Here is a 16,601-nt window from a genome sequence, read left to right as displayed (position 1 = left end):
CAAAGAACTTGGAAAGGAAGAAGGGAAATTTTTTCCATCCCTACAACTTCAAAGTTATCACTGCAAGAATTGGGCATTTAGCCTTTCCTTTTTCTTCTCTAACTCCTCCTATTGGCCATCATGCTACATTTTCTTGTTTTCTCTGCCTAATCCCATTGCAAAGCATGTCTTTTAATCTTCTTTCCTCTGATATCTCTTTATTAACACAACTGAATTTGGGTCAGATGCACAAGCACCTGACTTTCAAGTTGGCTTCCAAAAATAGGAGGCCTCAAATAATAGGGGGTTTACCTTTACATTTTCCTATGGCAAGGATTTTCATATTCAGTGTATTAGAACCTTTTTTATTTACTATTTGATTTAAATTGTTTATTTAAATGCAATATTTAAATTTAATAAATTTTAAAATTTATTTAAATTTAATAAATTTAAATTTAATATATTGTATTTATTTAAATTTAGTTAAACTATTCGAGGGTAGAGTTTAGTGATTCATCAGTTGCATATAACACCTATGCTCATTACATCAAGTTCCCTCCTTCATGCCCTGGCTTGACTTTTTACTTAACCTCCTGATTTCACATTCAAATGCTCATCATACACTTAGCTTTACTATCTCAAATTTAGAATGTATAGCACCAAACTTTTGATTCTCCTTCCCTGATTCACATCTGCCCCATTCTCCAGGGTCCTATAGCTCAATAAACAGTACCACTATCCATCTTAAAATGAAAATTGACTCCTTTCTTTCTCTTACAACCATATGCAATCCCTCAACAATCCTGTTGGTTCTATTGTCAATATATGTCCTAAATATCACCATTAGAATATAAGTTTCCTAAGAGAAGAAGCTTTATCTATTTTGTTTGCTGCTGTAAGCACATAATAAATGTTTTTGAACAAATGAATTCAATTAGTGTTGCAACAAATGCCTTGCCCATCAAGAAATTTACATTCTGTGTAGCTTTAAATTATTCCAAAAGACATTGCCTTAGAAATTCTCACATAAACTGTATGCATTGCTTGCAAAGAAAAACATCACTCAGAGTAATTGTGAATGGCATGTGAGGGAGCAAGGCTACTGGACAGCTCTACATGTATATTCATCTAGCAATTCAAACTTAAACCTGCCTTGGCCAAATTCATAATGATTTCTCTACTAATGACACTTGATTTTCTTTCTATATGTTCTTATGTTACGAAAAAGACAAATAAGATAATCGATGTACTTGCTTTATCTAAAAATTTCTGTTAATCAGAAGATTTTCACTCTTCCTATCAATCTCTACATCTGATGAGTCGCTAATTTCTATATCCATAACGTCTTTCATATTTGTTTCCTTTTTTCCCCATATTCAATACTACTGCTTTGGTTTTGTCTTCAAAATCACTTTCTTGGATAGTCTCAACAGATTTACAACTATCTTCCCAGTATCTGTTCTCTCATAACTTCAATCCATTGTTACAATTGTCTCAGGTCAATTTTACTTTGGGAAGCTCTGATATATTAGAACTCATTTTCAAATAACTCCAAGATTTCAAACTTTAAAATCCAATCCACCATGATGTAACACTACTGGTAAGACTGGGGCAGATACCAACAAATAAAAAGACCATGGGAGTAAAGCAAAGCATCAAGGGAGATGATTTAAAGTCATTTTTTGAAACCACTCAGAAAAGTCCATGAAATGCTGTGTTTTAATGGAATTCCCTGGATGGTATTTCAACATAGCTGACATATATATATATATTTTTTTTTTTCAGTCTTTAGAACTTTTCAAAATTATACTCTCATATCAAAAATACCTCAAATGGTAACTCCTCAGTGAAGAAGTACCTCCTACCCTAAGTAAGATCCAACTTTTATGCTTTTGATTTCTAACTAACATATGCCTCTTCAATAACCCTCATACTATAGTCTATTGTTTCCATGTTAGTCTCTCCTACAAGATTAGAAATTCCTTGTAGGTAAGGACCATGCCTCATTCACTTCTGTATTTCCTCCACACAATGTAATAGAACAGATTACACATTGTGAGTGTTCAATAAATATTTGCTGAATGAAATAAGAAAAGGAAATAGCTTCAAATTAGATAAGCCCTAGAAAACCAGTGTGTTGGTGCAGGCTGCTTTATTTTTTGGTGCATGTGCCTTTTGCTGCTACAGTTGGACTGAGACCACTGATTCTCTATGTTACTTTTACCTCCATTTGGATCATAAAAATATATTTGAATAACTTCAGACTAATAATCTGTAGATACTGCCATTGTAGCTGATGGTGACTCAGCACTTAGAGAGGCTTAATGAATTCCTATTTACCAGGAGAGAAAATCTATGTCAGGCTTGACTTGCTACTGCTCTTCTCCTCTAATCTCTGTGGCCAGGTACCAACAATGACTTATAGATCACTAAGGCTCTGGTGATTAGAACCAGAAACTTCAGCTGAGTTTACCAAAAAATGTGCATGAGAAGTTGTATTTTCCTTACATTGTGGACATCATATTTTTCAACTTGCTATGCATACTAGCATAGCTGCCCTATCAAAAGAGGAATGGAAATGGAGAACAGAGATTATATTTACCTACTGTTCAGAAATGGGGAAGCTAAGTGATAATATGTAAAACTATTCAAACAACTAACATGATAGGAACTCTCTAATATTAAATTTCACTACGTGGGAAAAGGAGAAAATAACAGCCGTATCACACAGGTGGTTGTAGGATTAACTAAGACAACAGATGGTAAATGTTTTTGTTGAAGAGTTATATAATTAGGACAATGTAACAATTTTTTTAAAAACCTAACATGTAAATTCTAACCTAATTAAACCTAACATGTAATTCACTTGATTCATAATATGAGAAATATTAATACAGTTGGTTCAATAGGTCAATGGTTTGGTAGAATTACAATACTTTCCATCCCTGGTAAGAGTGTACATTTGTACAGTTTTTTTCTGAAGATTTATATATTTATTTGGGAGAGTGTACTCACATGCCTGTATGAGTGGTGGGAGGGGCAGAGAAGAAAGAGAGAGAATCTCAATCAGACTCCACTGAGCATGGAACCCAATATGGGGCTCCATCTCATGATCCTGAGATCATGAACTGAGCCAAAATCCAGAGTCAGATGCCTAACCAACTGAGCCATCCAGATACCCCAAGACTGCATTTCAATTTTTTTTAAAGATTCTATTTATTTATTCATGAGAGACACACACACACACAGAGAAAGAGAGAGAGAGAGAGAGAGACAGGCAGAGAGACAGGCAGAGGGAGAAGCAGGCTCCATGCAAGGAACACAATGTGGGACTTGATCCCGGGTCTCCAGGATCACACCCCGGGCTGAAGGCAGTGCTAAACCACTGAGCCACTCGGGCTGCCCCTGCATTTCAATTTTTAAAAATTTATAATATGATGGATATTTCAGGAACCTGAAGATTGAAATTAGTCAAAAGGGCTTATTGTCCCCTTACCCTCCATTAAATGAAGTGTCTAGAATGATCCAGCTCTGACCAATATTACCTTTACATTTCACCTGAACTTAGAAATTTTTTTTCAATTGTCTGGACAGTCTAGTGTATCAGAGTTGGCATGTCACTGGCAATGGGAAAGAATGACAAAGAATTCCTAAATCTGAGATTCTGTGGGCACTTCTGAAACATCCTGGGTTAAGAGGGAGATATGCTTAGTCCTTTTAATTGCAGGAAGTAGGGAATCACCATAATATTCAGTCTCAGCTCTCTTACTTAATCTGAAACATCAAGGGTCAAAAGTTTCCTTAGACTTTTATTAAACATAAAAGACAACTAAAAGTTAATTTGAAACAAACACAGCTTAAGTAAGGATTTTGTATATTACACGTTCTTCTCAGTTATTGCAGAAATATGGCATGTTATTTGGAAGGATCTGGGTGTAACTTGCTTGAGAAAAAATGAAGAAACTTGCCACGGTTTACAAATCCCATTTACTTTTCACAGGGAGAGCAAAATAGTTTCATAGTAATATCAAGGGGATCTCAGTGCTGGAGAGGATTTTTACAGTTGGTCTTTCATAGTTATTAATCTCATAATCATATATTATTTTAATGCATGTGTTCCTTAAGATATTTGAAAACTCAAATTATTAAGGTTTTATTTTTAATTTTTATGTAAAAGAAATGTAAAGCCTGCAATGTTTGATTTTAATATACATAAAAATAAATAAATATATTAAATATATATATTTATATTATTATATTATTATATTATTATATTTATTATATTATTATATAATATATTAAATATATTTAAAATATATATATTTAAATTTACATATATAAATTTAAAAATTATATATAATATATATTATATAATATATATTAATATATGATATATTAATATATTTATATATATTTAAAATATATAAATTTAAATATTTAAATTTATTTATTTATTTATTCACACTTATTCCTAAGGAATTCCTCCTGGTAGAAAACCAGTATTTTATTTGGTAGTTACAAATTGTTGTATGCCTGGCATTGTTCTAGACACTGAGGATGCACCTGCAAAAAGAAAATAAAGAAACTGGTTTAACAGAAGCTACATATTACCTGAGGGAGACAATAGAAAAATTGACAAACCAACAATATAATTTCAAACAGTAATAAGTTCTATGACAAAAAAAGGGATGGTATCATAAGACATGAAGAGGGATTCAGAGTGATCCAGAGCAGGCCTTCTTAGAGACTTTCTTTGAGGATGTGACAAGTGAGCTAAGTAGGAGCTAGCTATAGGGGGTCAGAGGAGGTTAGACATTGTGAAGACTCTAAAGCTAGAATACATGCACTCAGTTCAAGGAAAATACATGTTGCTACAATGATAGATCGTCCAAAGGATACTCCTTATACAGATGCTTATCCAAGGACTTATCTCTGATGTATACATTCTTTTTGCTTCCCTAAAGGCTAGTTCATTTACTCAGGGAATAGTAGAAAGTATCTCTTAAGTTTATCAAAGTCAAGGGATATACAGAGTTTTTAGAATTTTTCAAATTTGGAAGGTAGCTTCTTAATCCTGCAAGAAAAAAACTAGTGTGCATTAAAATCATATTGTCATATAATGCAAATACCTGTGTGTGGATACACATGTTTTTATTTTTATGTTCTTATTTATGTTTTTATTTTTATGTGTTTTTAAGTTTTTAAATTCTTATTTTCCCCTTTCCCACTGAGACAGTTTTGCCTCCCAACAGTGACCAGTTGCAAAATTCACCATGCCTGGGGGAAAAACACATAGATTTATAAACTAGGTAATCTTATTGACTTTCAGGAATCTATGAGTCACCATCACCATCTCTGATGACTTCAAAGAACAAGGTCTTTCTAGGCTTTCCTGAGTCTAAAATATAAATCAAGTCCAAGCCCATAAATGTCCTAATAATTATGAAGACTTTTTCCTGCACCAGCTGGTGAAATTTGTTAATGAATTTCTTTTTGAGCTTTCTAGGATTGGGGAACTTTTATAGTAAATATTTTCATTGGCGAGATTAAGTTTTTAGCCATTCTTTTATAACCAAATTTGACTCAGTTTCACCTAATCACAGAATTGTTTCATAAGCACTTAACCATACCTCTCTACTTCTGTCTCTGAAAGACCAGTATAATCTGCACATTTTAAGAAAGACAAATTGGCTTCAAAATGGCATTTATCAGGAATATAGTCCTCTACCAAACTGGATGACTCATCAAATTCATTCTAAATTGATAAAATAAATTATTATAGACAATGGCTTTCTGACCCCATTTCTAGCAATGTAGTGATAACATCAAAGGCATGGTTGTAAACCATGTATCTTATAAATTCATTTTATAGTCACTGAGTAGGAATAAGAAGTCACTGAAAATCTAGAAAAGGATGCTGCAATTTTTAATAACTTGTATTCCCATTATGAGCTAGAATAGCAAATAAAGGGTTTTAAACTAACAACAGCTTTAGAAATTTTTAAGTGTTACCATGTCAATTTGTGAAGAAACGTTCCCTGTAATTCCCTAATGGTTGCCCTGGGGTCAATACAGTATCATCTTCGATTATTTGAATGATAAAATACCTACTTAAGATAAAATATCAAAGGAACATATTTAGAAAGTTACAAATAATTTGGAGTAAAAATTTTGGGGCTTTAGTTGGAAAATATGAAAAACTTTCATTAGATCTCAAATTTTTATCTTTGTATCTCAGTATGAGGTCAAAAATAATTTAAAGGCCAAAAAAATGGATAGTTAGGAATATAGTGACCCATCAAAACCTCAAAAATAAGTTATTACGAAAATCATTTCAGTGAAAAACTATACAGAATTTGGAAAATGTTAATAGAGCTATGGCATGTAAGAGTCTTCAGGAAAGATGTATGAAAATTATTTTAAAGATAAATTACTTCTTGAAGAACCTGTCTGGGTGGCAGAGTTGGTTGAGTGTCTGACCCTTGGTTGGGGCTTGGTCATGATCTCAGGATTGTGAGATTGAGCTCCACATTGGGCTCCATGCTCAGTGTGGCATCTGCTTTGATTCTTGCTCTCCCTCTGCCCCTCCCCCCTGCTCTCTTTCTTTATAAAATAAATAAATAAATATTTTTTAAAAAAAGCTTTAAAAAATGAGAAATTACTTCTCAAATTGAAATAGTCTACAAAGTAAACATAGCAATAGTTTTTGCTTTTAGTCATCTCCCTCTTCCCTTCCTTTGTTTCCTCTTCATTTCTCACTCTCTGCTTTTCTCTTTTCCTTCCTTATGCAACATAATCACTAGAAATCCAAGAGTAAGAACGAAAGTGGGAGCTTCAGGGCAAAGCTGTAACGTTTTGTAATGAGATCTGAAAAGTGATATTTCTAGTATCCTACAGGTGATTATCTAGAAAATATTGATTATGTCCTGTATTATCAATTTTTGTTTTCATTGAAGCAGGCTTGATTAAATGAGCCCCAAACAAAACACAAATCCCAGTGAAAACTTTTATAAATATCTTTTACAAATATTATTCACAAATAGGTTTATTCTTTACATTATACCTACAATGCTCTATGAAAAATGCAAACTAACGACAGCGCTATCTTTTAAGTCTTCAGAGCCTCCTCTAAACTGCAATGTCAAAGCTAGATGAGGTCTCCAGTATGATACACAAGGTCATTAATAACCCAGTCCTCAGATACTGCTCCAGCTTCATTCCTAGACTCTCCTCATCTGCACTTACTTACACTGGAGTTACCCAATTGCTTAGCATTCTCTTCATAGCCCATTCTATTTCACGCCTCTTTGATTTTGCTCATGTTGTTTCCTCTGCTTAGAACATCCTTACCCAATTTTTTTCACCTGTGTAACTTGAATTCATGCATTAATACGCAGCATGGGTGTCATTTCCTTCTGAATCTTTCTCTAATCCCCCAAATGGAACTAAGTGTCCTTCTTATATGCTTCCACTGCATCCTGTTACCCATCTATCAGAGCACTTGTCACAATTTACTGAGATTATCTGTTAACATGTATATCTCTTCAACCAAAGTACAGGCTCCTTGGTTTCTATTATCTTTTTACACCCTTGTTTCTTAGCACAATAACTGGCACAAAGTCTCCCAATATTTATGTTATTTCCATTGGCAGAGATCCAAAATGTGAAATGGATATATCTTATCAGCTTCTTTTAGGCTTATGCCATTAGGTACTTGATTCCTCTAACTCCCCTTGTTCAGATTCCATGCATGTTAAAAAGACTTTTAAAAATACTTTTAACTATTGCATAGTTAGACAGAGACAGTGTTCCCTCATGCTTTCTGTAACAGAGACAGTGTTCCCTTATACTTTCCAGTCCTGCTTGCAGTTAGGTTGGTAGAATATGATTGGTTTTGACCAAATGATTATGGGCATGACTGACATTGTCAACACTTGGCAAAGGTAGTTTAGAGCCAGTATATTTTCCCAGTTTACTATTCTACTATGAGGCTGCTTGATACTTTATAGGCCTAATAACTCATCCCTGAATTTAAAAATTTAAAATAAGAAACTTTATTATCTAACAGTTTCTAAAGTGCCTATGAGAAATGTAGTGAGATAATTCGGTCTCAGAGTATGTTATTAAGTTTCAGTCAAGCTAGGGGTTGGCGACATGATGATGTTATGTTCTCTCAGACTGGCTGAAGGATTTGTCTCCAAGATATGGAGTTGTTTGCAGGCCACATTTCCTATATGGTTGTTGGCTGGATATTTCAATTCTTTACTCTGTGAGTTGCTTACAAAGCAGAGCAATTACTTTCTCCAGATCAAGAAATCCAAGAGCGAGAGAGAAAATGGGAACTCAAGGCAAAAGCTGTAACCTTTTATAATGTAATATTGAAAGTGACACACTATCACTTTTGACGTGCATTACTGGTCACTCAGACCAATTCTGGCACAGTGTGAAAGGGAACTACACAGGGTGTAACTATGAGTTGACGGGGGAACGTTGGTAGCCAGTTTGCAGGCTAGTTATGATGGAGGCCACATATTGAGGTGGTACATAAATCATGAAGGACTCTTCACCCATGAGTCATTGTATGAAACAGACTCTCCAACCCACATTAAATGTTAAGCGGACAAGAAATAAACTTCTGTGACATAAAGCCAATGAAAATTCAGGCTTACTTGCTACTGTGGCATAGTCTAGCAATTCCAACCATTAAAGCTCTTCATGTAGATATGACTATTATGGAAGAGACTATGATGATTGAAAGAACTTCAAATATTCTAAGATTTATAAAAATAACTCCTTATTTTAAGTCAAAACACTGGAATTATTACCTTTTCTTTTTTGCCAGGTTTGTGAATTTGGTTAATGTGCACCTATACTCAGAACATTAACAAAATCAGGTATTAAAGACATAGCTAAAGGCCAAACAAAAGTGGTTAGCATCCCTTACCATAGTTTCCTGGAATACAAGAAACTGACAACCTTTTCTCAAGCTGACACACAACGCTTTGATATTTCCAGTTGCTCAAACTTTTAAAATAATTTTTAAATCATTTCAAGTATTTGATTCATGAAATAAGACCTACTTCATAATATTGTTGTGAAGAGTAAGTGATACAATATAAATGTACTAATGTCTTCTGAAGGATAAGATGCTATGTAATCATTAAACATTGTTCATATATATTTGATATTGAAATAAAAATACTGGAGAGAAAAATACTCAGTGATGATAATCCCAAAATATTTTTAAAGAATTAAGTACATATTTATTCTGAGCAGTTTGCTTTGTTTAGGATAAAATAGTTCTGTTGGAAACAAATTTAATGCTATTCAAAATATATATCCTATATTCATTTACTTGGTTAAAAGATAATCCTTCATTGAGAACAAAAGTATAATGAATAAATTCAGCCCAAAGAGTCAGCAATTCAAAAGACTGATCATATATGTCATGTACTTCATCCAATAGCATCTCAAAGTGTTCCACTGTCTGCATTTAAAGGTCATTTCATGTCTGGTGTGATGGGCAATGCTCTTTGGACATACATAACACCATTATGCTCCAGGAACACCATAATGTGATATAAAGATTGACTATTTAATCACATCAATAGAAACTTATGATTTTTTGAAAAGTTAACAGTCATTATAAAAGAAAAAAAATGAAATACGTGAGTAGGTGGTTTGAAGACCAAAAACGAAGAAAAAAAGAGATCTTTAGATTATTTGACATGTTAAATGTTTAGTTTCTCAGTCTTAAGCTGTATCTAAAGACAGCACATTCAATAATAAAATAATCCTTGGCCACAATTATCTAACATTTACCAGTGAGTCACTCCACCCCCATCCCAAACAGGCAAAAGTGTATTATTTTGGCAGCACCTATTTTACCTTGAAATTTTCTCTTGTAAAGTAACCCTAGCCTGACCTTGATTAGCTTATCAAATGAGCTCATCCACATAGCTGAAGAACTGTAGTCTATCAGAGATATAGCATGGCAACATGCCAGAACAACTCTGTAAATTGTCTAAAGGGCACATCTAAGCATCACTTCCACTCTTTTTTCTTCTGTATTTCTGAGTCAAGATTAGAAACAAGACAGGCAGGATGAAGTAATGGAACACAGCTGGATCATGGGAACTGATCAATCCATATTTGAAACTTAGTTCTGCTCCTAACTGATCAAACTTTGGAACAAGTTAAAATAGCTTTTGAATTTCATTTTCCTCATTTGTAAAACAAAGCTATTACTCTCTTTCTTATAAGTTTGCTATGAGGCATCAATTATAGATATATTCTGAATAAATGAATATATATATTCATTGTGGAGCTTAGCATTCAGGACTTAGCATATAGTACTCAATAAATATTTGCCTTTCAGTGAGAAAGGGAACTAGAGATGAATCCTTGCTTCCCCTATCACAGGTCACTGACTGACTCCTATTAGTGAGCCAGTAGTTAACAGAACCTATATACCTACAATTTTGGTCTATGTCATAATGCTCTAAGAAGAAAGATAGAAAAATCCTCTTTCACTTGTAAAAGAACACCAGCAGTGTATACTCCTGAAATATGGGGAGCTGAGAGAGAATTTAGAAGCTTTGGAATGCTAACACAGCTGTAGTACATGAGGATTTGCAAATATATTCTAGAATATAGAAGGATGAAAATGAATGTAAATGCATATGTATATCCTAATGAAATCAATAAAAATTTTAAAGACTGGAATATTGTATTTGTATTTGAGTGTTGAATTTGGCCTCTTTTGAAAATTGGTATTATTTTCATTATTTCATTTTCCTCATTTTTTCCAAATATAGGAAAAATTCATTACATTTAAATTATCCGTAGCACATATTATCTCATTATTGTCTGTACATGATAAATGTTGCCATGATCTATGCAGTAGCCACTTAAAAAGTTATCACTGAGATTCTGTTCAAATAAAAAACATGGTTTATTTTACTCAGGAAAACTAGGTGGGTATACTGTTTTGGTAAGATTTTATTTATTCATTTGAGAGAGAACTCGAGCTAGAGAGAGAGCTCAAACACGCTCAGAGGGAGAAGGAGTGAGAGAAGCAGACGCACCGCTGAGCAGGGAGCCCTAAGGGGCTGAAGCGACTAGATCCCAGAACCCTGAGATCATGACCCGAGCTGAAGGCAAACGCTTAACCTACTGAGCCACCCAGGCACCCACAGTAGTTACGGTTTTAGTAAAAGTGTGACAGCATCAGTTTAATTCTTATTCAGATAAGCATATGTTACATTCTGTTGCCAAAAACACACAAATTTAAAGCTCGGTGGCTAACGTTACCTTTTACAGTCATTATTCATGTTTCCGTCAGGTCGTGACAGAAATGAGTAATGTATTATCTTTAACCTCTTTCTGTCTCCTGTGTAGGAAAGGGTGGGTTTAGAAACACCCACAGATGTGAATTGGGCATTAGGAGAAACAGGAAATAAATGTTTCTTAGGCTTAGAAGTAGTGGGAACTTGTAACTCTGCCAGTTCCATATCTGGGATATATGATTAGCTCCATAAGAAGCAACCCATTACAGATATTCCTCATCCACTCCATTTAGTTTAAATGTTATCAGGTAAAGTTCTTAATAGGCAGTGTGCTTCAGCTGAGTTAAATCAACACATTACCTGTGTACGTGTGTGTACATATGCTATTTAAAACATTAATAGTGATAGACCTAACAACAGCCCAACAACCACCCAAAACTCTGAATAAATGGGACATTGTACAGGCAAATTTAAGCTGACAGAGAATTTTATACTGATGGTTAGCAAAGGCTTTTTACTGACAGTCAGGAAAGCAGTAGTATGAACGCACTAAACACCTGTTATGGGATGAGTGGGTGGAGCTGGTATGGAAAAAGCGAGCAACATCTGCCAACTCCATTTTACTAATAGTTTTTAGGAAGCCTCTCAACTGAGAGAAAGCCTAGAACAGAGGCCACAAAGAGTTGCAGAGCTACAGAGCCGCAGACTGGCCATGGAAGCAGAAGATGGTTGCAAACTACATCACGGAGAGATTTCATCTCTGGGAATGAAGGGATAGAAATTGGCATTCAGTGTCTACTAGGTGTCAATAAAACTACACACACACAGATGTGTGTGTGTATACCTCTGTGTATTTGATATTCTTATAAGATTTCTACAAGGCCTGCATTATCAACCTTAATTTTCAAATAGAAAAAACAGACTTAAAGAGTTCAATAGCTTGCTAATGGTTACACAAGAAGCAAGAAGCACAGCTGGATTGATGTCATTTGTTGAATGTTCTCCTAATTTTTAATATGGAGACAACAACAGGGAATATAGAAGTATTCCAGGTAAAAAATCATGATATCTTTGAATGCAGAAGTAAGAGAGGCATAGACTTACTCATTTCCTCCAGCTGTTTAATGTTTGAATTGAATAGAACCCATCATTCTATCCAGTTTTAACTCAAGGAAAAATAAGTAGAAATAACATCAAATATATTCCTATGAGTGTCCTGAAGAGCTCTCCCCCCAGTACACAATTTTAAAAACATAATATTGCTCAAAATGTACTGGTCAAATAATTGAATGCATCTATTTGGCTATAGTACAAGACATACTTAGGAATAGGTTATATGTATCATAATTTTGAAGATACTGGAAAAACACTCTGTCCAAAAAGAACTGTGTCCTATCATCTTTTCTATGACCCAAAATTCTATAAGTAGACATGCATATGTCTTTTATTAGAATACATACACTCAAGACATTTAATGTAGAGTAACTTTTGTCTTATTTTTAATGACTTGTGTTGCACTTTTTTTCAAAGAAAACTGCTTTCCATCACTGGGAAGAAATATCTGATACAAATAGGAGAAGGGACACAATGAGAGAGATGAACTGTGGAGAGAAGAAAAAGAGATGGAGATGATCAAGACTTTGTCATTCTGCTCAGGGCATATCCTGTTACATCACTTTACAAAAGGACATTGTGGGGGAAATGACTTCTAATTGATCATATTGTATTTGAAAGTTCAACAAGGTTGAGATTTTCCAAGTAGTCAGTTACATGAAAGTACAAATGGTGAATGGACCCAAAGGGTCAGGGATTACATCTACTGCCTACACTGTGGTCTTTCACCTTCATATCTAATGTTGCCTCTTTATCTTGCATGAATAATGTGATTCCTTGTCCTGCCACTTTATGCATAAGATTACTTTTACCAAAGGGGCAAAAAGGCAATTCTCAATCTAATCCGTTTTGCAAATTTGACAGTGATATCAAAGAGCAGGAAGTTGTCTGTGAGTAATGACACACTGATCATTTGTTTAAATGTCAAACTTAAACTTCATCAACTTTCAGGGAATATGTCAGTAAAGAAAGGGTTTCAGTTCACCCAGAGAGGATTTCACTGAGATTTAGTCCTGAAGAAAATAGCTGTCAGTATTTTGAGAGCACAGTTCTTTGTGTAAATTTTTCTTTTTAAGCTGAATGAATTGGCCATTTCAGCACTTGGGGCTGTGGACAGTGCTCTCTTCCTTGACCTTGTGAAACAGGTAGAAGTGTTTCCTTCTTGAGACGAAAACACTCCTCAGGCTAACAAACATGTACCCCTAAACTATGTAATTAGAAGGTGAAGACTATGCATCAACATTCTGTGTAAAACCAGAATAAAGTAAAAGCGAAGGGAAACAAATTTTATCACATTATTTAAGCCTGAAAAACAAATCAGGGAAGGGAAATAGTTATCATTTGCAGTTACTCCTGCAAAACAGGTCAAATTTTTACTGCAATGCAATAACATTCCTCTCTGGATAGCATTTTGTTGGAGACAATGACAGAGCTATTAACCCTTCATGGTAACTTATTAACAGTAGACATAGATGCGAGAGAGAACAGGAAGTACATTTTCTATGCTTGCAGACAACAGGAGCAAATTCATTCTCTCTATACTTTCTAGCTCTAGAGTGGAGTATCCATGGAGAATTCTGGATCTAAAGTCAGAAGAAATGGAGTTGAATGTGAATCATGTTCTTTAATGAGCCATTTCATTTCTCTAAGTCTTGTTTCTTCTGTCAAATGTGGGTTACTTTGAGGATTCTGTGAGGGTTTATGTGAAGGGGTCTGGCACATGGTAGGTATTCATTGGATGTTAAATTTAGATCACTTACTTATCATTAAGTGTTGGCATAGTACAGTGATATGTTTCTATGCTGATGGTCATATGTTTTAATAGCTCTAACTCTAAAAGCGGATGCCAGGAAGGGAAGCAAGAAAGGCATGATTATTAACAAACTTATCCTTATAGCAAAGGACCTTAAGCATGTGTACATTCACCTTCATTCACCTTGTTTGCATCACCCAGAGAGAGATTCCCTTATGTTTATTTTTAAAACATGAGCAAAACAGAAGTAGCTTGAAAATAATGCAGTATTATTGAAAAACAAAAGTTTTCAGAGGATTCATATCTCTCTTGAAAAATAAGATTCTACTAACTCTCCGCAGAATGCTTCTCAGTCACATACTACCAACTACTCTGCCTGCTGAATTGGTGAGAGACTGCTTTGAATGCTTCCTACCCAGACTGACACACTTGGGCAGAGAAGGTAAAAATCAGATCAGTGCTGAAACCCAGTAAGTTCTTATCATCCTCCAGTGCAGCTACAAATTCTTTGCTTTGGACTTCAAAGCCACCCAGCCTATCTCCCCTCACTCATCTTCCCTTTTTATAACTGAAAATCAAGAGCCTCTTCTTCTAGCTTCCCCCATCTCCTCCTGTCATTTTCAGCAGAGATTGCCTCCACACTGCCCTCTGCATCTGAAACACCTCCCACTTTCCATTCATCAAGGTACACTCTCCTTCCATTCACAATTCATGTTAAGTCCTCCCTCCCTTCCAAAGCTTTTTTTTTTTTAAGTGGATTCCCCAGCAGCTCTAATAAACTCCATCATTACAGCCCTGTACCCTTCTGTAACCCCTCCCCAACACTCAGAAATTGTGCTGAGGTGGGAAACGGACTGGAATATCTATCTTTGCATAGGAACTCAGACAGGGGCAGACAGGGAGTCCAGCGTTAAGCTTTTCTCGTCTTTGGGGGGAAAAGACCCATTACAAAATTTCCCCAAGCCTGGCAACAAGCAGGCTCTCTCTCTCTCTCTCTCTCTCTCTCTCTCTCTATATATATATATATATGTTGAGCGGATGAATGAATGAATGGATAGGCAGATGAATGATTGAGATCTCTTTGGTACTTTTCTCAGATGCCCCTCCTTCTTGCTGGCTCCTAGCATGGTTCCTGTTTAATTCAGCTTCTGTGCGTGAGTGCCCCTCCGTGCTTTGCTTCTGTCTCCACTCCCTGCCGTTCCATTACCACCTCTAGACAGAGCCTAAACCTCCAAAGGGCACTCTACCCAGCTCACAAATCCTTTGTGACTTCAATGGCCACAGAGAGCTTGCTCCTTAGGAGCCCAGCTTTGCATTTTGTCGGCTTTACCTCTCCAGAAAGCCCCCCCCTCCGTGAAACATGAAACACCGGGCTACGTTACACAAAAGGATGACTAATTTCCCCACATCCAACCCCATCCACCTGGAGACCCTGTCGCGTTGCCCCTGTCTGGGCGCTCTGTAACCGAGGTGATGGCAAAGGAGAACGCGCTTCCCCGCTTCCCCCTGCACAGAAAGGGATGACCATTCCAGGGCTCGCTCCTGGTTCCTAAAATCAGAAAACTTTTTTTTTTTTTTTTTTTTTTTAATGGAAAACCCCACCCCGAGAGCAGCGACCTCTTTGTTTGCCTCCCAGGGGGAGGGAGGGTCTTCAGAGCCCCGGCAGCCCCGCCCGCGCAGAGGGGCCGTGACAGCCCTCGGGAGGGCTGCCCGGGGCCAGACTCACCCAGGACGTTGCCCACGAGAGCCACCACGAACACGATGATGTAGCCAGCGATCAGGACCCACTCATATTCTTTCGGGTGTAGGTATTCCCTCCACAGGTACCGCAGGAATTCCTCGTCGTCATAGTCGGTGGGGTTTAAAAAGGGCTCTTGAGTTTCATTCAGCTCCGGAGCAGATGACCAGTTGCGACAAGGGGGGGAGTCCTCCAGTTTGGTGCCGGACATCACGGGCTCGAGTCCGGCTCCGCTCAGCGCCGCGAGCCGCTCTCCGCCTGCCCCATGAGCACTGTGATTTGCGGTGCGAAAGGCGGCGCGGAGGCGCGACGAGAGGCTCCAGAGCAGAAAATGACGTGAAAAGTTCCTGAGCCAATGCCTCCGGAGTCTTGCGCCGGGCAACTTCTGCGGCGGCGGCTTCTCGGTCTTTGCAGACGATTTTGCACCGGGAAGACAGGCGGCTGGGGAACTAGGGACCCGGCCCTGGAGGCTGCAGCAGGGACACCCGGCAGGGGAAAGCCACCTCGGGCTCAGCTCAGGCTCAGTTCCTCCTCATGCCAGCGCTGAATCTGCAGCCCACAGCCTCCGCCCGCGCCGAGGGAGAGCAGAAGCCCACGGGGGTGGATGGGGAGGTGAGGGGGTGGATGGGGGGGGGGGGGGCATGAACATTATTTGAACCTATTTCTCCGTGGGTTAAACCTCCCTCTCTTCTACTTTTCTCCTCCATCGCTCACGTGCGGTCTCCATAAC

At 36.9% G+C, this 16,601-nt stretch overlaps 1 protein-coding gene across 1 annotated transcript in view; it reads right to left on the bottom strand.

The window, feature by feature from the left end:
- HCRTR2 (hypocretin receptor 2) overlaps nt 1-16,282 on the bottom strand; it is a 110,319-nt gene extending 94,037 nt beyond the window's left edge. The window contains exon 1 of the mRNA XM_025419075.3: nt 15,860-16,282. Coding sequence (XP_025274860.1) covers nt 15,860-16,082 — 223 coding nt within the window. The 5' untranslated portion in view covers nt 16,083-16,282. The remainder of the gene's footprint in view (nt 1-15,859) is intronic.
- Between the last annotated feature and the right edge of the window lie 319 nt (nt 16,283-16,601).

Source organism: Canis lupus, chromosome 12, assembly GCF_003254725.2.
Source record: "Canis lupus dingo isolate Sandy chromosome 12, ASM325472v2, whole genome shotgun sequence".
NCBI classification, from domain to species: domain Eukaryota; kingdom Metazoa; phylum Chordata; class Mammalia; order Carnivora; family Canidae; genus Canis; species Canis lupus.
The sequence above is the reverse complement of the archived record's forward strand: the minus strand, read 5'-3'. Positions and strand labels throughout refer to the sequence as shown.